Here is a 21053-nt window from a genome sequence, read left to right on the forward strand (position 1 = left end):
ACTTACGTAGGGTGTATATATATATATATAATGGTGTCATTCTACTTACGTAGGGTGTGTATATATATAATGGTGTCATTCTACTTACGTAGGGTGTGTATATATATAATGGTGTCATTCTACTTACGTAGGGTGTGTATATATATATAATGGTGTCATTCTACTTACGTAGGGTGTATATATATATAATGGTGTCATACTACTTACGTAGGGTGTGTATATATATATAATGGTGTCATTCTACTTACGTAGGGTGTGTATATATATAATGGTGTCATTCTACTTACGTAGGGTGTGTATATATATAATGGTGTCATTCTACTTACGTAGGGTGTGTATATATATATAATGGTGTCATTCTACTTACGTAGGGTGTATATATATAATGGTGTCATACTACTTACGTAGGGTGTGTATATATATATAATGGTGTCATTCTACTTACGTAGGGTGTGTATATATATAATGGTGTCATTCTACTTACGTAGGGTGTGTATATATATATAATGGTGTCATTCTACTTACGTAGGGTGTATATATATATATATAATGGTGTCATTCTACTTACGTAGGGTGTATATATATATAATGGTGTCATTCTACTTACGCAGGGTGTATATATATATATATATATAATGGTGTCATTCTACTTACGTAGGGTGTGTATATATATATAATGTTGTCATTCTACTTACGTAGGGTGTATATATATATATATAATGGTGTCATTCTACTTACGTAGGGTGTGTATATATATAATGGTGTCATTCTACTTACGTAGGGTGTGTATATATATAATGGTGTCATTCTACTTACGTAGGGTGTGTATATATATATAATGGTGTCATTCTACTTACGTAGGGTGTATATATATATAATGGTGTCATACTACTTACGTAGGGTGTGTATATATATATAATGGTGTCATTCTACTTACGTAGGGTGTGTATATATATAATGGTGTCATTCTACTTACGTAGGGTGTGTATATATATATAATGGTGTCATTCTACTTACGTAGGGTGTATATATATATATATAATGGTGTCATTCTACTTACGTAGGGTGTATATATATATAATGGTGTCATTCTACTTACGTAGGGTGTGTATATATATATATATAATGGTGTCATTCTACTTACGTAGGGTGTGTATATATATATAATGGTGTCATTCTACTTATGTAGGGTGTATATATATATAATGGTGTCATTCTACTTATGTAGGGTGTATATATATATATATAATGGTGTCAGTGTACTTACATGATAGGGCTTTTCTCCTGTGTGTATGCGCAGGTGACTCTTCAGCGTCTGCAGGTGACGGAAGCGCGTTCCGCAGATCTCACACGGGTATGGCTTCTCCCCGGTGTGGATCAACACATGGGCACGGAGATGGGCGACCTGACCATGACAACAACATTATGACACAACTGGGTCTGTGTGGTGGTGAGTTGTATTTTACCAAGACTATGATGATGGAAGAAATGGGGGGGGGGAACAGAAATGGGTGATGTGCAGCATAGAGCATAGCGATGGTATTACCCCCCCCCAAGACTAGCCCTCCATTGAAAAGAGAGGGGGGACTCGGCTCACCTGCACGAATCGAGCTCCACATGTCTCACATCTGTATGGCTTTTCTCCTGAGTGGATACGAGTGTGGGTCTTGAGGTTAGCTGGTCTGTTGAACTGAGCACCACAGATGTTGCAACGATACGGCTTCTCTCCTGCAATGCAACAACATACAACAAACAAACAAAAAACCCACAGAACAAACTGGTTAGCCAGTTATCGAATTTAGTGGGCAGAGCAGTTAACGTGTGTTTTATTATTGCTTCTGATGTACCGGTGTGGACCGTCTTGTGGCTGGCGAGGTTTCCTTTGTAGCGGAAAACAGCTTGACAGCGGTCGCACTTGTATGGCTTGTCACTGTGGGTCTGCAGCATGTGGAGTTTCAGGGCCCCGTCGTCAACAAACTTGGAGTCGCATTCGTTACAAAAGAATGTACCATTTTCTGTAAAGGAGAAGCGTTAAGTCAAACTAATGAATTAAGTCAAGATTTAGTGGCACTTCAAATCGTGATCAAGAAAGTGTTATGTATAAAAGCAACAGGCAGCTAAGCTTCCCTCTGTCCGGGAGGGGTTCATGTCTGCCTCCACAAACGGCCATCCTATTCCTTACATTTTTTAATTTTACCTTTATTTAACTAGGCAAGTCAGTTAAGAACAAATTCTTATTTTCAATGACGGGAACAGTGGGTAAACTGCCTTGTTCAGGGGAACAGTGGGTTAACTGCCTTGTTCAGGGGAACAGTGGGTTAACTGCCTTGTTCAGGGGAACAGTGGGTTAACTGCCTGTTCAGGGGAACGGTGGGTTAACTGCCTTGTTCAGGGGAACGGTGGGTTAACTGCCTTGTTCAGGGGAACGGTGGGTTAACTGCCTTGTTCAGGGGAATGGTGGGTTAACTGCCTTGTTCAGGGGAACGGTGGGTTAACTGCCTTGTTCAGGGGAACGGTGGGTTAACTGCCTGTTCAGGGGAACAGTGGGTTAACTGCCTTGTTCAGGGGAACAGTGGGTTAACTGCCTTGTTCAGGGGAACAGTGGGTTAACTGCCTTGTTCAGGGGAACAGTGGGTTAACTGCCTTGTTCAGGGGAACAGTGGGTTAACTGCCTTGTTCAGGGGAACAGTGGGTTAACTGCCTTGTTCAGGGGAACAGTGGGTTAACTGCCTGTTCAGGGGAACAGTGGGTTAACTGCCTTGTTCAGGGGAACAGTGGGTTAACTGCCTGTTCAGGGGCAGAACGACATTCAGATCTGTTATCTGAATTTGATCACTGTTACGACCCCTAGCATTTTTCCCTGTGCAGAAAGAAAATACAAATTGTAGTGTAATTTAAAGGTTTAAATAGGCTTCTAATGTTTGTCATTTCTATTTTTTGATTTTTAAATGTCAGACTTGACCAATTGAAAACAACCCCTACAGAAATGTCCATTTAATTATAATCCACCTAAATAATTCATATGTCCTGTTGCTGCGGGATTAATTTTCCTGCTGTGAAAACCAGGGTCACACTAAGACAACGCATCGGTAGTGCACTAGTTTCCCCGATATAGGGCTCTGCTGAAAAGTAGTGCACTAGTTTCCCCGATATAGGGCTCTGCTGAAAAGTAGTGCACTAGTTTCCCCGATATAGGGCTCTGCTGAAAAGTAGTGCACTAGTTTCCCTGATATAGGGCTCTGCTGAAAAGTAGTGCACTAGTTTCCCGATATAGGGCTCTGCTGAAAAGTAGTGCACTAGTTTCCCCGATATAGGGCTCTGCTGAAAAGTAGTGCACTAGTTTCCCCGATATAGGGCTCTGCTGAAAAGTAGTGCACTAGTTTCCCCGATATAGGGCTCTGCTGAAAAGTAGTGCACTAGTTTCCCCGATATAGGGCTCTGCTGAAAAGTAGTGCACTAGTTTCCCGATATAGGGCTCTGCTGAAAAGTAGTGCACTAGTTTCCCCGATATAGGGCTCTGCTGAAAAGTAGTGCACTAGTTTCCCGATATAGGGCTCTGCTGAAAAGTAGTGCACTAGTTTCCCCGATATAGGGCTCTGCTGAAAAGTAGTGCACTAGTTTCCCTGATATAGGGCTCTGCTGAAAAGTAGTGCACTAGTTTCCCCAAATATAGGGCTCTGCCGAAAAGTAGTGCACTAGTTTCCCTGATATAGGGCTCTGCTGAAAAGTAGTGCACTAGATAGGGAATAGGGTGCCATTTGTGACTCATTTCGGCGTTTTAAAAAGCAGCGTGTACCACCGCTAACTAAGCTAGCCGTTTCACATCCATTACATACTCACCACAGCTGGAGTCCGAGTACTCCGAGTGTAACTCTGACATCATGTCCTCCGCCAAACAGGAAGCCGGGGTGTTGGGACACACTTCAGAGTGCTGCGGGGGCGGGGCACCACAGGAGGTGCACTTTAAGTGGCTGATGTAGAGAGAGGAGTGGTTGTTAGAGCTCCTCTGTGATCCCTCAAGAGCTCTGGAGATACAAACGGCTGTGTGTCAGACATCATCCCCCCCCACACACAACAATACAGCCGCAAGACAAGGGAGCAGAGAGAGAAAGAGGCTACAGGCGACAGTTGGAAGGCAGTCGTCTCGGGTCCTGCCGTGATGGTAGAAAAGGCTTTAGGAATGTTTGAAATGGGCTGGATGGCGGACAAAGAGGTTCAGTTTCATTGAGCAATACTTTTGATGGCAATTTTATTTTATATTTTAAGTCGCTCTGGATAAGAGCGTCTGCTAAATGACTTAAATGTTAAATGTTATGTTAAATGTTTTAAATGGATCACGAACACGAACAAAAGCATCTCAAAGCAAACTGCCCCCCCACCCCCACCCCCACATCAACATGGGAGCAATCAAGCGTTTATGCTCGAGTTGTAGTTTAGTGTTTGAGTCGTCCAGTATGACTGTAGACTTTACCTGTTGATGATGCTGTTGAGTCGGGAGGCCTGTGGAATGAGCAGATCCTCTCCGTGCTCGCTGATGTTGGCGTTGGCCTGCGTGTCCAGGTGCTCTGAGTCAGAGTGCTGGTGGTAGGGGGGCAGACCCAGGCGCTGGGGGGAGGGGGGCAGACCCAGGCGCTGGGGGGAGGGGACCACCACATCCTGCGGCACAGTATCCTCCTCCTTGGTGGCACTCTGGTTCAGAACTATGAACTTGTATTTCTTCCAGTTGCGTGCCTTGGGATCCTGGCTGCCCTGTAGGGGCAGGGCACCACACCGGCCGGCCTGGGAGAGGGAGAGGCCTGCGTTCTTACTGCTGCTGGACTCGGTGGGGGAGTTCGGCTGGCAGTCAGATTTGAGCGGGCTCTGAGGCCCTTCCAGGCCCTTCCGTCCGGCTGAGGAGATCCCCAGAGGGTAGTGCTGCTGGCCCGTGTCTTCCTCTGTCGTCTGAGGACCGTGCTCCTTACCCAGAACCACCTTCTGCTGCTCGTGGGCCGCCGCGGCGAACCCTCTCTTCCTGGAGCCTCCCACCCCACCAGCCTGGCTGACCCCTCCCTCATGGCTCTCCTTCCTCATCTCCTCCTCCCTGGAGGAGGCGTAGCTGGCTGTATGGTGGATGCTGGCCGAGCCCCCGCTCACCGCTCGGCTGTAATCAACCCTCATGGCGCTGCCCGTGTCCGGGGGGGAACAGTGCTTGTGATGGATCCCGCCTTTAGAGAAGTCAGCGAAGTTATTTTTGGCGTCTGTCAGCTTGCAGAGAGGGAAAGGGAACCCCTGGATGGGGAACTGACCGTAGAGGTGGTAGTTGCTGGGGGAATTGACCCCGTTGAACATGCTGGAGCCGTAGGGCCTCCCGTCTCTGAAGGGGCCGACGCGGCCGGGCAGGTTGTCGACCACATCGTGGGGCCGGTATGCATGGACACCCTGAGGTAAAAACAAGGGGCTGACCAAGAACTCATCTCTGGGCAGCTTGTTGGCCTGGCCAGGGTCACTGAGGAGAAAGAGGGAGACGAGTGAGACAGAACCTGAACAAGGCAGACGGATACCAGAAACATATGCTACATTCCTTCCGCAACAAACTACACCAATGTGTTTCTCTGCTGTGCACGTCTCTTGACAGGTCCTCATTTGCAAATAGAAATGTCTTCGTAATCGACTGAGACAGACCAACGTAAGGGTGCAGGGCCGGCGGCCATCTTAACGCCTCCGACCACAGAGCATCGATGTTGTTTTCATTCCACGACACCCAGCAGGTGATCTTACTGGTAAAACTGTGTGTGTGTGTGTATATGTATGTGTATATGTATGTATGTATGTATGTATGTATGTATGTATGTATGTATGTATGTATGTATGTATGTATGTATATATATATATATATACACTCAAGTTATTACTGGTTATATTATCTGCATTTCACTGTTCGTCTACATCTGTTCTTTTACAAAAGCATGTGACAAATACAATTTGATTATAAGTTGAGTCTTCCTTCTTATATCACCCCCCTCCCCCCATCATCCAAATACCTGGATTTGATGAATCTGTGGCAGGTGTCTACAACGTGATCCATCTGTAGGTAGATGGCTGTGTTCATGATCGCCATGATCAGACTCTCCTTCAGCGTCAGTCTAGAGGTGTACATGAACTCCAGCAGGATGGCAAACCCCTCGGGGTCCACCTTGGGGTCCAGACTGATGGCATTCAGATTACACTTCAGGGAGTCCGTAAATATAGTGTAGAACAACCCACTAGAGAGAGAGGAAGCATCGTGTTCAGTACAGTGACAGACTGGTCAAGAGAGTCTGTAAATATAGTGTAGAACAACCCACTAGAGAGAGAGGAAGCATCGTGTTCAGTACAGTGACAGACTGGTCAAGAGAGTCTGTAAATATAGTGTAGAACAACCCACTAGAGGAAGCATTGTGTTCAGTACAGGGAGGGGGACACACTCACACACACAGAGCGAGGGACACACACACACACACACACAGAGCGAGGGACACACACACACAGAGCGCGAGGGGGACACACGCGCGCACACACACACAGAGCGCGAGGGACACACACACGCACACACACACACACACACACACACACACAGAGCGCGAGGGACACACGCACACAGAGAGCGAGGGACACACGCACACACAGAGCGCGAGGGGACACACGCACACACACAGAGCGCGAGGGGACACACACACACACAGAGCGCGAGGGACACACGCACACACACACAGAGCGCGAGGGACACACACACAGAGCGCGAGGGCACACACGGACACACACACACAGAGCGCGAGGGGACACACACAGAGCGCTAGGGGACACACACAGAGCGCGAGGGGACACACACAGAGCGCGAGGGGACACACACAGAGCGCGAGGGGACACACACACAGAGCGCGAGGGGACACACACAGAGCGCGAGGGGACACACACAGAGCGCGAGGGGACACACACAGAGCGCGAGGGGACACACACAGAGCGCGAGGGGACACACACAGAGCGCGAGGGGACACACAGAGCGCGAGGGGACACACACACACAGAGCGCGAGGGGACACACACACACAGAGCGCGAGGGGACACACACACACAGAGCGCGAGGGGACACACACACACACACACACACAGAGCGAGGGACACACACACAGAGCGCGAGGGACATACGCACACACACACACACAGAGCGAGGGACACAGAGCGCGAGGGGGACATACGCACGCACACACAGAGCGCGAGGGGACACACACACACACAGAGCGCGAGGGGACACACGCACACACACACACAGAGCGCGAGGGACACACGCACACACAGAGCACGAGGGGGACACACGCACGCACACAGAGTGCGAGGGGACACACGCACACACACAGAGCGCGGGACACACACACAGAGCGCGAGGGGGACACACACATGCACACACACAGACAGAGCGCGAGGGGACACACGCACACACAGAGCGCGAGACGACACACGCACACACACACACAGAGCGCGCGGACACACACACAGAGTGCGTGGGAACACACGCACACACAGAGCGCGAGGGGACACACGCACACACAGAGCGCGAGGGGACACACGCACACACAGAGCGCGAGGGGACACACGCACACACAGAGCGCGAGGGGACACACGCACACACAGAGCGCAAGGGGACACACGCACACACACAGAGCGCGAGGGACACACACACACACACAGAGCGCGAGGGGGCACACACACACAGTGCACGAGGACACACACACACACACAGAGCGCGAGGGGACACACACACACACAGAGCGCGAGGGGACACACACACACACAGAGCGCGAGGGGACACACACACACAGAGCGCGAGGGGACACACACACACAGAGCGCGAGGGGACACACACACACAGAGCGCGAGGGGACACACACAGAGCGCGAGGGGACACACACACACACAAAGCGCGAGGGGACACACACAGAGCGCGAGGGGACACACACAGAGCGCGAGGGACACACACAGAGCGCGAGGGGACACACACAGAGCGCGAGGGGACACACACAGAGCGCGAGGGGACACACACAGAGCGCGAGGGGACACACACAGAGCGCGAGGGGACACACACAGAGCACGAGGGGACACACACAGAGCACGAGGGGACACACAGAGCACGAGGGGACACACAGAGCACGAGGGGACACACACAGAACACGAGGACACACACACACACAGAGCGCGAGGGGACACACACACACACACAGAGCGCGAGGGGACACACACACACACACACAGCGCGAGGGGACACACACAGAGCACGAGGGGACACACACAGAGCACGAGGGGACACACAGAGCACGAGGGGACACACAGAGCACGAGGGGACACACACAGAGCACGAGGACACACACACACACAGAGCGCGAGGGGACACACACACACACACAGAGCGCGAGGGGACACACACACACACACACAGCGCGAGGGGACACACACAGAGCGCGAGGGACACAGAGAGAGGGAGGGGAGGGGACACAGAGCGTGAGGGTGTCACACACACACACAGAGCATGAGGGGGACACACAGAGCGAGACTTTAAGTATCAACAGCAACATGCAAACTGTGCGGGACAGAGTCTGCATCCAAAATGCCACACTATTCCCTATGTAACAGGGTTGGTTTCCCCATGTAACAGGGTTGGTTTCCCCATGGAACAGGGTTGGTTTCCCCGTGTAACAGGGTTGGTTTCCCCATGTAACAGGGTTGGTTTCCCCATGTAACAGGGTTGGTTTCCCCATGGAACAGGGTTGGTTTCCCCATGGAACAGGGTTGGTTTCCCCATGGAACAGGGTTGGTTTCCCCATGGAACAGGGTTGGTTTCCCCATGTAACAGGGTTGGTTTCCCCATGTAACCGGGTTGGTTTCCCCATGGAACAGGGTTGGTTTCCCCATGGAACAGGGTTGGTTTCCCCATGGAACAGGGTTGGTTTCCCCATGGAACAGGGTTGGTTTCCCCATGTAACAGGGTTGGTTTCCCCATGTAACAGGGTTGGTTTCCCCATGTAACAGGGTTGGTTTCCCCATGTAACAGGGTTGGTTTCCCAGTGTAACAGGGTTGGTTTCCCCGTGTAACAGGGTTGGTTTCCCCATGGAACAGGGTTGGTTTCCCCATGGAACAGGGTTGGTTTCCCCGTGTAACAGGGTTGGTTTCTCCATGTAACAGGGTTGGTTTCCCCGTGTAACAGGGTTGGTTTCCCCATGTAACAGGGTTGGTTTCCCCATGTAACAGGGTTGGTTTCCCCATGTAACAGGGTTGGTTTCCCCATGGAACAGGGTTGGTTTCCCCATGTAACAGGGTTGGTTTCCCCATGTAACAGGGTTGGTTTCCCCATGTAACAGGGTTGGTTTCCCCATGTAACAGGGTTGGTTTCCCCATGTAACAGGGTTGGTTTCCTGCCACTGCAGAAATACCCAGTAAAACCCCACTTCAGCAAAAGTCTTAATGTATTTGTTTTTAAAATAAATGTATACTTCAACTAAAAGTTAGTGGTCACTTAAAAATTTATTTCTTTTTTGTCCATTAAAATAACATCAAATTGATCAGAAATACAGTGTAGACATTGTTAATGTGGTAAATGACTATTGTAGCTGGAAACGGCTAATTTTTTTAATGGAATATCTACATAGGCGTACAGAGGCCCATTATCAGCTACCATCACTCCTGCGTTCCAATGGCATGTTGTGTTAGCTAATCCAAGTTTGTCATTTTAAAAGGCCAATTGATCATTATAAAACACTTTTGCAATTATGTTAGCACAGCTGAAAACTGTTGTGTTGATTAAAGAAGCAATAAAACTGTCCTTCTTTAGACTAGTTGAGTATCTGGAGCATCTGCATTTGTGCAGTTTTTTCACAACACAATGCCACAGATATCTTAAGTTGAGTAAATGTGCAATTGGCATTCTGACTGCAGGAATGTCCACCATAGCTGTTGCCAGATAACTGAATGTTAATTTCTCTACCATAAGCCACCTCCAACATCATTTTGGAGAATTTGGCAGTACGTCCAACCGGCCTCACAACAGCAGACCTCGTGTGGGTGAGTGGTTTGCTGATGTCAACGTTGTGAACAGAGTGCCCCATGGTAGTGGGTTTATGGTATGGACAGGCATAAGCTATGGACAACGAACACAATTAGATTGTATCGATAGCAATTTGAATGCACAGAGAAACCGTGATGAGATCCTGAGGCCCATTGTCGTGCCATTCATCCACCACCATCACCTCATGTTTCAGAATGATAGATAGATACCAGATACTGACTGGTTTTCATGACGTAAATGGTCACACCAGATACTGACTGGTTTTCATGAGGTAAATGGTCACACCAGATACTGACTGGTTTTCATGACGTAAATGGTCACACCAGATACTGACTGGTTTTCATGACGTAAATGGTCACACCAGATACTGACTGGTTTTCATGACGTAAATGGTCACACCAGATACTGACTGGTTTTCATGACGTAAATGGTCACACCAGATACTGACTGGTTTTCATGACGTAAATGGTCACACCAGATACTGACTGGTTTTCATGACGTAAATGGTCACACCAGATACTGACTGGTTTTCATGACGTAAATGGTCACACCAGATACTGACTGGTTTTCTGATCCACACCAGATACTGGCTGGTTGTCTGATCCACACCAGATACTGACTGGTTTTCTGATCCACACCAGATACTGACTGGTTTTCTGATCCACACCAGATACTGACTGGTCTTCTGATCCACACCAGATACTGGCTGGTTGTCTGATCCACACCAGATACTGACTGGTTTTCTGATCCACACCAGATACTGACTGGTTTTCTGATCCACACCAGATACTGACTGGTTTTCTGATCCACGACCCTACTGTACTTTTTTTTTAAAGGCACCTGTGACCAACAGATGTTTATCTGTATTCAGAGTCATGAGGAATGTACTGATGTACTCATATGAACTGTAACGCAGTAAAATCTTAGAAATTGTTGCATGTTGCGTTTCTATCTTTTTAGTATAATTAAGTAGTACTTTAAAATATTTTTACTTAAGTCCTTTACCCAACTGGGAATCAGGAATCTACAACCATCAACATACTGTTGTCCTCCAATGTTCTTCCTTGTGGAAATCATCAGAATAAACACCAATCAACTGGCTAGACGGCCCTTTTTCTCTCTCTCTCAAGACAACAGGAGAGAGTTTACGAAGAAGGATCACATCTGTTTCTGGTGCCGAGATCCGTCTTGTCTTCGTGAGACAGACTGCACTACGCGGGGGGAACAGAGTGCGCTACGCGGGGGGGAACAGAGTGCGCTACGCGGGGGGGGGAACAGAGTGCGCTACGCGGGGGGGGAACAGAGTGCGCTACGCGGGGGGGGAACAGAGTGCGCTACGCGGGGGGAACAGAGTGCGCTACGCGGGGGGAACAGAGTGCGCTACGCGGGGGGGGGAACAGAGTGCGCTACGCGGGGGGAACAGAGTGCGCTACGCGGGGGGGAACAGAGTGCACTACGGGGGGGGGGGAACAGAGTGCGCTACGCGGGGGGGAAACAGAGTGCACTACGCGGGGGGAACAGAGTGCGCTACGCGGGGGGGGGACAGAGTGCGCTACGCAGGGGGGAACAGAGTGCGCTACGCGGGGGGAACAGAGTGCGCTACGCGGGGGGGGAACAGAGTGCGCTACGCGGGGGGAACAGAGTGCGCTACGCGGGGGGAACAGAGTGCGCTACGCGGGGGGGGAACAGAGGTGCGCTACGCGGGGGGAACAGAGTGCGCCACGCGGGGGGGAACAGAGTGCGCTACGCGGGGGGAACAGAGTGCGCACGCGGGGGGAACAGAGTGCACTACGCGGGGGGGGAACAGAGTGCGCTACGCGGGGGGAAACAGAGTGCACTACGCAGGGGGGGGGAACAGAGTGCGCTACGCGGGGGGGGAACAGAGTGCGCTACGCGGGGGGAACAGAGTGCGCTACGCGGGGGGAACAGAGTGCGCTACGCGGGGGGGGAACAGAGTGCGCTACGCAGGGGGGGGAAACAGAGTGCACTACGCAGGGGGAACAGAGTGCGCTACGCGGGGGGAACAGAGTGCGCTACGCGGGGGGGGAACAGAGTGCGCTACGCGGGGGGAACAGAGTGCGCTACGCGGGGGGAACAGAGTGCGCTACGCGCGGGGGGAAACAGAGTGCACTACGCAGGGGGAACAGAGTGCGCTACGCGGGGGGGAACAGAGTGCACTACGCGGGGGGGGACAGAGTGCGCTACGCAGGGGGGGGAGCAGAGTGCACTACGCGGGGGGGGAACAGAGTGCACTACGCGGGGGGGGGAACAGAGTGCACTACGGGGGGGGGACAGAGTGCACTACGCGGGGGGGGACAGAGTGCACTACGGGGGGGGGGGGGGGGGACAGAGTGCACTACGCAGGGGGGAGCAGAGTGCACTACGCGGGGGGGAACAGAGTGCGCTACGCGGGGGGAACAGAGTGCGCCACGCGGGGGGAACAGAGTGCACTACGCGGGGGGAACAGAGTGCGCTACGCGGGGGGGAACAGAGTGCACTACGCGGGGGGAACAGAGTGCGCTACGCGGGGGGGGAACAGAGTGCGCTACGCAGGGGGGCAGAGTGCGCTACGCAGGGGGGAGCAGAGTGCGCTACGCAGGGGGAACAGAGTGCGCTACGCAGGGGGGAACAGAGTGCGCTACGCAGGGGGAACAGAGTGCGCTACGCGGGGGGGACAGAGTGCGCTACGCGGGGGGGACAGAGTGCGCTACGCGGGGGGGACAGAGTGCGCTACGCGGGGGGGGGACAGAGTGCGCTACGGGGGGGGACAGAGTGCGCTACGCAGGGGGGACAGAGTGCGCTACGCAGGGGGGGGGACAGAGTGCGCTACGCAGGGGGACAGAGTGCGCTACGCAGGGGGGACAGAGTGCGCTACGCAGGGGGGGGGGACAGAGTGCGCTACGCAGGGGGGAACAGAGTGCGCTACGCGGGGGGAACAGAGTGCGCTACGCGGGGGGGGACAGAGTGCGCTACGCGGGGGGGGACAGAGTGCGCTACGGGGGGGGACAGAGTGCGCTACGCGGGGGGGGACAGAGTGCGCTACGGGGGGGGACAGAGTGCGCTACGCGGGGGGGAACAGAGTGCGCTACGCGGGGGGGAACAGAGTGCGCTACGCAGGGGGGGGAACAGAGTGCGCTACGCAGGGGGAAACAGAGTGCGCTACGCGGGGGGGGACAGAGTGCGCTACGCGGGGGGGACAGAGTGCGCTACGCGGGGGGGGACAGAGTGCGCTACGCGGGGGGGGAACAGAGTGCGCTACGCGGGGGGAACAGAGTGCGCTACGCAGGGGGGAACAGAGTGCGCTACGCAGGGGGAACAGAGTGCGCTACGCGGGGGGGGAACAGAGTGCGCTACGCGGGGGGTGGGGAACAGAGTGCGCTACACGGGGGGGGAACAGAGTGCGCTACACGGGGGGGGAACAGAGTACCATTTGGGATGCTGTCTAAGAGTCACGTGAACACAACACACCTGCAGGCCATGAGGACAGTCTTGTGAGCGCGGAACTGCTGTCTGTTGACCAGGATGGTGACATCTGTGAGGATGTCCCGGCTCCGTAGCCGATTGAGGTTCAGCAGCACGTCGCTGGCGTGACGCGTGAATTGGATGCAGCTGTCTGCTGCACAAGCCATCTTGTCGAGCTCTGGCGGTGGGGAAGAAAAAAAATAAAGTTAAACAAATTGTATTCAGAGTCATGGATAGACATACAAAAGGATTATATTCAGCTCCGATATTTGATTTAATGAATAACCAGCAAGGCGTATCTTGGTGGTGAAACCCGGTTGGAATATGGACCAAATTGCAGGGCTCTCCAACCATGTTCCGCGAAACTAACCCTTCTGTAGATTTTTGCACCAACCCTAGTTATAACTAACCCGATTCAGCTTATCAACCAGCTAAATCATTACAATCAGGTGTGTTCGGGTTGGAGTGAAGAAAACCATACAGCAGGCTCTCCAGGAACAGGGTTGAATAAAATGAATGTTGTGATATAAATAGATATACACATTTTTTTTTAAATGTAACCTTTATTTAACTAGGCAAGTCAGTTTAAGAACAAATTCTTTTTCAAGATAAAGCATGGCAACTTTTATGAAGGCTGGGGTGATTGTCATTTTGCACTATTTTTTATGTGTTAGTTATTCATTTTGCACTGGTTTTTAATGTATTGGTTATTCTAATAATAGAAACGCTCACCACCCTCACCAATATTGTCTGATTGCAGTGGAACTTTTCAACCAGTAGGCGGCGCCATTCAACAGAGTAAATAAACTATGGAGCTTTCAAGACACATTTTCTGGGCGGCCACACTTGTTCCCGAAAGTGGAAAAACACTTAATTTTGTTATTGCTGGCACTCAAACATGAATTTAGAAGATTAATTATATATATATATATATTTTTTTTTTACCTGAACCCTTATTCAATCAAATTAAACTCAAGCATTCTGCAGTAACACACTGGTCCTGTATGGTTCTGTGGCAGCAGCCCAGCCTACATGATGTAACGTCTCATAGCAGCACACTGTCATTCGGCATGGAAACATGACGTGGGAACAATTTAGGATATATAGTTGACAAATGCAAGCACCAGGTGTAGGAGTTTTCTTCCCTTGAGTACAGTAGCCTACACCGTGCATCACAACACACCTGACTTTGACTTATTATAAGGGGGCGTGTCCAACCTGGACTCAGGGTTAGACATAACAAAGTAAAGGTACATCTGGGCCATACTCCAATTAGTACGATATGTTACGTTTTGTGAGGTGTGTATTAGTCGATGTCCATCATTTTTGTATGATATGTTACGAATTGCAGTTTGTTGTGGCTAACGTTTGCTAGGTGGCTAACATTAGCTAAGTAGTTGCAAAGTGGCTAATTAGCTACAATTGTCTGTGATGACATTCAAACATGCACAACCTTTGGGTTTCTGGATGTTTGTGTTACATGCCCACCCAACCACCCTTTTCCCCTTGTGTAACCTTCTGTTTTATGGAACCATGCACAGCATATGATACTAATTTACTTCATCCTGGATTTACGTTTACTATGTTACGTCTAGACTGGGAAACCAGGCTGGCGTGTCTTTAAATAATATAATGTCTGTGCCATCTGGGCATTTCTTACGTGTTGAACATTCCGTATTGGATTCGAACTTGATCATTTTTTTCGCCCTCTGAACCAACAACACACGCCAAAATAGGTAGCCTTCATTTTCCCGTTATATCGTTAATAAACAACTCGTAGTCTATCACTAGCTTATTTACTTATTCACAACGGACAAAACAGTTTGAGCATATTCCAGACAAGAGTTGGCAGATGTAAATGTACTGTTGACTGCCAGAGAACATTTGAATGATTATAGTTTAGTAGTAACGATAATAATAGTAATAATCCGAGTTTACGTTTTTTATGCATTTAACGGTAGATTAAACGGCAAAAAAATTAAACATATTATACGGCAAATTCTACCACAAGATGTCATCAATTTACTGTAGAAGTTGATACGTCTGATCATGAATATATTAGCCCAGAAGTGTGTGTGATCTTCAGCGATATAAATAGCGGGTAGTCCGACGCAGGAGAACACGTTATTGCAATAACACAGCGCAATCCAGAAGACTTCAGCATATTTTGAAAACACTTTTGGCATAGTTTATGTTTCAGCTACAGTCTGCGAATTTCAAACGGGTAATTTACTACTAGCCTCAGTTCTTTCCGTCCAACCCCATGTAATAAATTGTTAAAACTGACAGTTTCTTCACGTGGAACAACACGTGGAGCCAACCGGTTCAATAACACGCAAACACATTGGACACAGATGTAGCACTCCGTCTCAACCCCGTGTCTCAGGCTGTCACTTGACTCCTCTCGATATGAACTTTAAATAAGGAATCTATACACAGGTTGAAGTAACCACGTTTTCATATATAGGCTATAACCCAACGACGACTACGGCTTTAGCGACACATGTCATATCAGACCAATTTTGTCATTTATTTTCAGTTATTCACTTTTTCAATCACATTCATATATAGTAACTTTTTCTCGCTCATATTCATAGGCTACTTTCAGACCCTTAGCCTAGCTAGGCCAACACTTCAACAATACTATTTTACGCAAGACTCCTTGCATTGAAGCTTAGCAATCAAATACATGTTTATTGCATCCGTTATAAGCACTCAATCACTGCAACATTGTATCTGTTAATCACTCAAGTCAATGCGACATTGTATCGGTTTAAGTCATTCTGCCTAAAGTCACCCTCCCCTGTCTCCAGACAGATTGCATGCAGGTACCAACGTGCGCATATGCTGGTCTGTGCAGAAGCGGAACGTTACAAACTACAAACAATAACATTTCCGTGGAGGAGGTGAGGGGGGGGTTAACCGCGAGACAAGACGATCAATATCTCGTGCAACCAGATCCCAACGTGCTCGTTCAGTAACGATTGTTCAATTTTACTTGTTTCCCCTCCTCCTAGACTGCCTGGATGTCTAAAACAATGTATCTTAACACCCTTGACACACATACCCCTGTCTATCTGCCACACTGTGCAAGTTAGGCTATTTAATGATGCCTGTGGGAATCACGTTATAAACAAACAGAATCATGTATATGTGCACCGCTGTTATTAATACAATCACAATTAGATGAACACAGTTGCAAAATCAACCCAGGTTAGAGCTATACTTAGGTTTGCTAAGAATATATAAGAAGGCAGCACTTAGTCAAACTAAACAACTTTTTTATTGCTGGTATTCCAGCACACTAGTCAGTCTAACAGAATAACCACCTAATCTCATTTCTGTTTTGCGATCAGCACAGTACATTTTTTTTAAAGCCTCTACTCTCAAACCGACACAAGGCGAACAGTGCCGTAGAGTGAAGGGAAGACAGCGAAATATTATACAGGCAGAAGCTGTGTCAAGAGCAGATGTCACCCGCTCAAAGAATGCGCTCAAACCCGTCAAAAATCATATTATAAAACACTCAGACACACACCAACACCTGCAATATAGAGCACAACTTCGCGCCAAATTACATAGGAAAAAAAGGAATAAATAAAAAAATCACCTGGTATTGCTTTCCTAGAAACTTCTTGCATCACCACTTCTAAGAACCCCCAGTTCTAAGAATCAGAGGAGCTCAATTCTCGGAATTTGAGCTTGTGGCGATACCACTTTCAGCGGGCAAGGGAGAGTCAGGTTTTAATGCTAGTTGAGAAATCATCTTTCTGACATTTTTATTTCCGTGCATATTGTACAACATAAATTGTGGAACAAGTGTAATACAAATTTAAAATGAAATTATTTACAAATATTGTAATATTTTTGATGTATTTTAAGAGAAATCGAGTGTTGAGTTTTTTATTCCCCCTACTTTTGGATTGTACCAGACCTAGACGGTCACATGGGGAAAACGAGATGTCTACGTCACCATGCCTCTAAACCCAGCCCCTAAATTCTCTGAACTAATTTGCTATTCTATGACATAAGCAGTGTCCGTCCTTTCGTTGCCTGTGTGAAACCCACATAAATCATTTACACAGAACCCAACAGGAGTGCTTATTCACACGGACATGCGTTGCGTAGGCCTATTTGTTGTGATATTATAATCTTTTATTTTGCTTCTCCTGCGGGGGAATGTTTTTTTTAAACCGCAGTTCTACCTTCATTGCTGTGGACTGTCTGCTGGCATATCATCACAAGGGTTTGTTTAGGATGAGATTATATTTGTGAACCAAAGAAATTGTGTTTTAAAACACAATCTTCATCACTGGGATCTCCCGTTGCTGTAGCCTTTTTGTTGCTTTTGAGGCTGACTGTTTATGCCAGGTATATCTGAAAAATATGCTTTAGACTTAGGTTATTACCGCAGGTTGGTGTTTATTGTCATGAATCTTGCCCAGGAGGCAGAACACCAACGATTTCCGCTAGATTGGCCAGCTGCAAAGTCAAAATTGTCTATACCGTAAAAACGTATGGAGAAAAAAGTGTGGGGTTAGGTATTTGGGTTAGCAGTGGGGTTATGGTTAAGGTTAGGTTTCAAATCCGCTGTTATGACTTTGTGGCTTTGCCTTCTAGTGACCACTCTGCAGAGCTGCCTGCAGGGCAATACATTCCAACCTGCGCGATTGCGGTCAGATTGATCATACTCTGTATAGGTTAACAACTGGTTAATGCTATACAGTGTATCTAGCCTATATAATCGCCACCGTCCGCTGCTATGCAAAGCATGAACTATTTGCGCTCTCTCTCTCTCTCTCTCTCTCTCTTACGTAAATCAGCAGCCAATGATGGGCAATATAGCCAACAGCAGTAAATGTAGCTAATTTAAATAGGGTTGACATGTTCAACGTGCGAATGAAAAACCATAGGCATAGTGTTGGATTAAAATTACTTATTTATAATGAATTATTAAATGCCACACAAACTTAAGTCTACCTGCAAAGTGCCATTTAGCCTTCAAATCAATCAAGACAAAAAGGCTCAATTAGGATATATATTAGGCATGACCGGGCCTTATACACAGATGGAAATGTATTGCAACTCCAGCATAACCCCCCACTAAACGTTATTGACTGCGTTTATATATTTAAAAATAATCATCTTTATTTAACTAGGCAAGTCAGTTTTAAGAAAAACGACATATGTTTACCTTGACAGCACGGGGGATTTGATCTAGCAACCTTTCGGTTACTGGCCCAACGTTCTAACCACCTGCCGCCCCAAAATAGGTTAAATAATAGTAATAGGTTTAGACGTATTTACCGCATTACTAGAATAATCCAACATTTTAATGGTCATCATTGTTATTCCAAATCAGAGCGATTGGAGCGGATTGTTAATGTGATCAATTAGCATAGTGTTTGAAGTGTATGGGAACCACTCAGGTCGTTGAGTCAAGGCCAAGGCCAAGCCTGAATGTCAAACCCTTTAAATGAACTCTAGCGCTCCTAAATAAACAGTGTAGACCTATGTAAATGCACTCTCTCACAAGGCACAATATAGTCCTTTCAAATCGTGAAATATAATTAAGCCTATTTTTTTTCCAAAATTCAATTTACATGTGGATCCAAATCAGTTGAAATAATTTACGGTAGATCTGAAATTAGAGGCCGGACGCTTCCGAATGGATGGAGAATCATCAATGCGTCGACTAACCATGCGGTCACTTTGTGTGATGAATTGTAGGCTGAACATGTTCAACAGACAGTAAGCCACAAATTATATGAAGTGCGCAACATTGTGTCAAGTGAATATTGGAAATCAATGTGCCTGGCACAATTCTGCCTATCAAATTAAGATTTGCTTTTGTTGCATAGCAACTTTCAAATACAGATCCCACTTTGTGACATTAGGCTACTGCGTGATAGCGCGTTATAGCAAACCTTATGCATTACCTTTATATTTTAGTTCCTATTTCATTGATTAGTTATTGAAGTTATGCCTAAAGCAAATACCAGTCGGCTAACAATCCTGTTTTATATATAAAAACATTTATCTTTAAAGTCTATTTTAGGCGATTTTGTATCATTTGTTTATTATCTGTTTACAAATAGGCATAATAACCACGCAATCACATTTCTTTTTAAAAGTCCTTTTTACGTCAGTAGTTGTCACGAAGTGCTTTAGTAACCTCATGCTTTATAATAACCTTATCTTTGCATAAAGGGCTTTCCTTGCATTTCCTTGTAAATGTTCTAGCGGTTTCCATGAGGATCTTTTTCAGCCATTAACGGCCACATCCAGTGACCTGTCTGTCTGACTGAGCAAATAGAGGGCGCCTCTTTTTTTCTCATCTTTTTAAAACTTAACCCGTCCATTTTTTTGTGTGCAAATGATATTGGATTAAAACGTTTATTTTAAGAAAGTCATTTTTTTTAAAGTATGAAAAATGATTAAGATGTATGCCAACGTATGGGGGACAATTTAATTGTATTATTGACGTAGGCTATTGAATCACTTTCATGGTATCATTCCTTTTACGTTGCTCTACTCTCTTTGAATTTGAAAAATAAAAATAACAACATTAAAATACTTTATAACTTTATAACCGTGGTTTCCGTCTGGTCCTTTTTCTTAGATCCAGCCCGGCTCTTATTAAAGTGTCTAAACTGAGCGACAGCTAGGGTGGCCTCCTCATTTATTTTATTTATTTGTTATTGTTGACATGACATACTTAGTCTGTCCTTCCTTTTCTGTAAGTGAACACGAGTTGTTTTTAGTGTTGTGTGGAGAGGAGCCGGCATGGAGCAGCAGCCCTCAGTACGGCCTGTTATCCCACACTACTGCTGTGTGTTACTGCAATGTCCCCACTTCCTTAAGTGGGACTGTCTTCAGCTGATTCATGTCCTTCCAACCAGGCTCTATATACTGACCTCTGCTCTTTAAGATGGTTACTGAAGAGGAGACCAACGCCACGTCCTGAATGTAACCCTATTCCTTATCTATTCCCATAGGGGCTCTGGTAAAAACCTAGTGCACTATACAGGGACTTAGGGTGCCATTTGGGATGTTGAGGCTGTGATCACTGAGCACATAACCCCATGTTGCAGCCTACTTAGTGTCTTCTCTGGTTACAATATCAAGTGTCTATACAGACCGCAAAATAATAATAAAAGGAAAACATATTTATAGAAATAGTTTGTGGACTTTGTGGATATGCGTTTAAATGAGTGGGGTGGTATGATTACTCTGGTCCCAGATCTGTTTGTGTTATCGTGTCAACTCCTTGGCGTAATAATGAGTGAACAAACAGATCTGTGACCAGGCTCTGGTATGACTGGGATCGAGCCCACCTGGGTAGTTGTGGTTAAGGTGGCTCCGCCTCGTGGACTGTCCTGCCTCCTCTCTCAGCCGACTCACTCCCTGGCATAGGAGGAACATCTGCTGGGCTGGGGAGACAAGGGGAACACATTTAGTAAAACATCTGGAATTAGATTTGTCTGAAAATAAATTGTATGTTTTGCAATAGATTACC

General features: G+C 47.7%; 1 protein-coding gene across 3 annotated transcripts in view; it reads right to left on the reverse strand.

Moving 5' to 3' along the window:
- LOC135513308 (B-cell lymphoma 6 protein homolog) overlaps positions 1-17182 on the reverse strand; it is a 32836-nt gene extending 15654 nt beyond the window's left edge. Inside the window, exons 1-9 of one of the 3 annotated variants that reach the window (XM_064936213.1) lie at positions 17145-17182; positions 13541-13712; positions 6021-6242; positions 5286-5485; positions 4472-5204; positions 3841-4025; positions 1848-2015; positions 1598-1728; positions 1268-1405 (exon numbers count right to left, since the gene is read on the reverse strand). In XM_064936213.1, the coding sequence (XP_064792285.1) occupies positions 1268-1405; positions 1598-1728; positions 1848-2015; positions 3841-4025; positions 4472-5204; positions 5286-5485; positions 6021-6242; positions 13541-13712; positions 17145-17175 (1980 nt within the window). In that variant the 5' untranslated portion in view covers positions 17176-17182. Of the gene's footprint in view, positions 1-1267; positions 1406-1597; positions 1729-1847; positions 2016-3840; positions 4026-4471; positions 5486-6020; positions 6243-13540; positions 13713-17144 lie in introns of all 3 variants that reach the window. The other 2 variants (XM_064936212.1, XM_064936211.1) reach the window with 2 other exon arrangements.
- Between the last annotated feature and the right edge of the window lie 3871 nt (positions 17183-21053).

The sequence above is a fragment of the Oncorhynchus masou genome, chromosome 24 (genome assembly GCF_036934945.1).
Source record: "Oncorhynchus masou masou isolate Uvic2021 chromosome 24, UVic_Omas_1.1, whole genome shotgun sequence".
In the NCBI taxonomy this organism is placed as follows: Eukaryota; Metazoa; Chordata; class Actinopteri; order Salmoniformes; family Salmonidae; genus Oncorhynchus; species Oncorhynchus masou.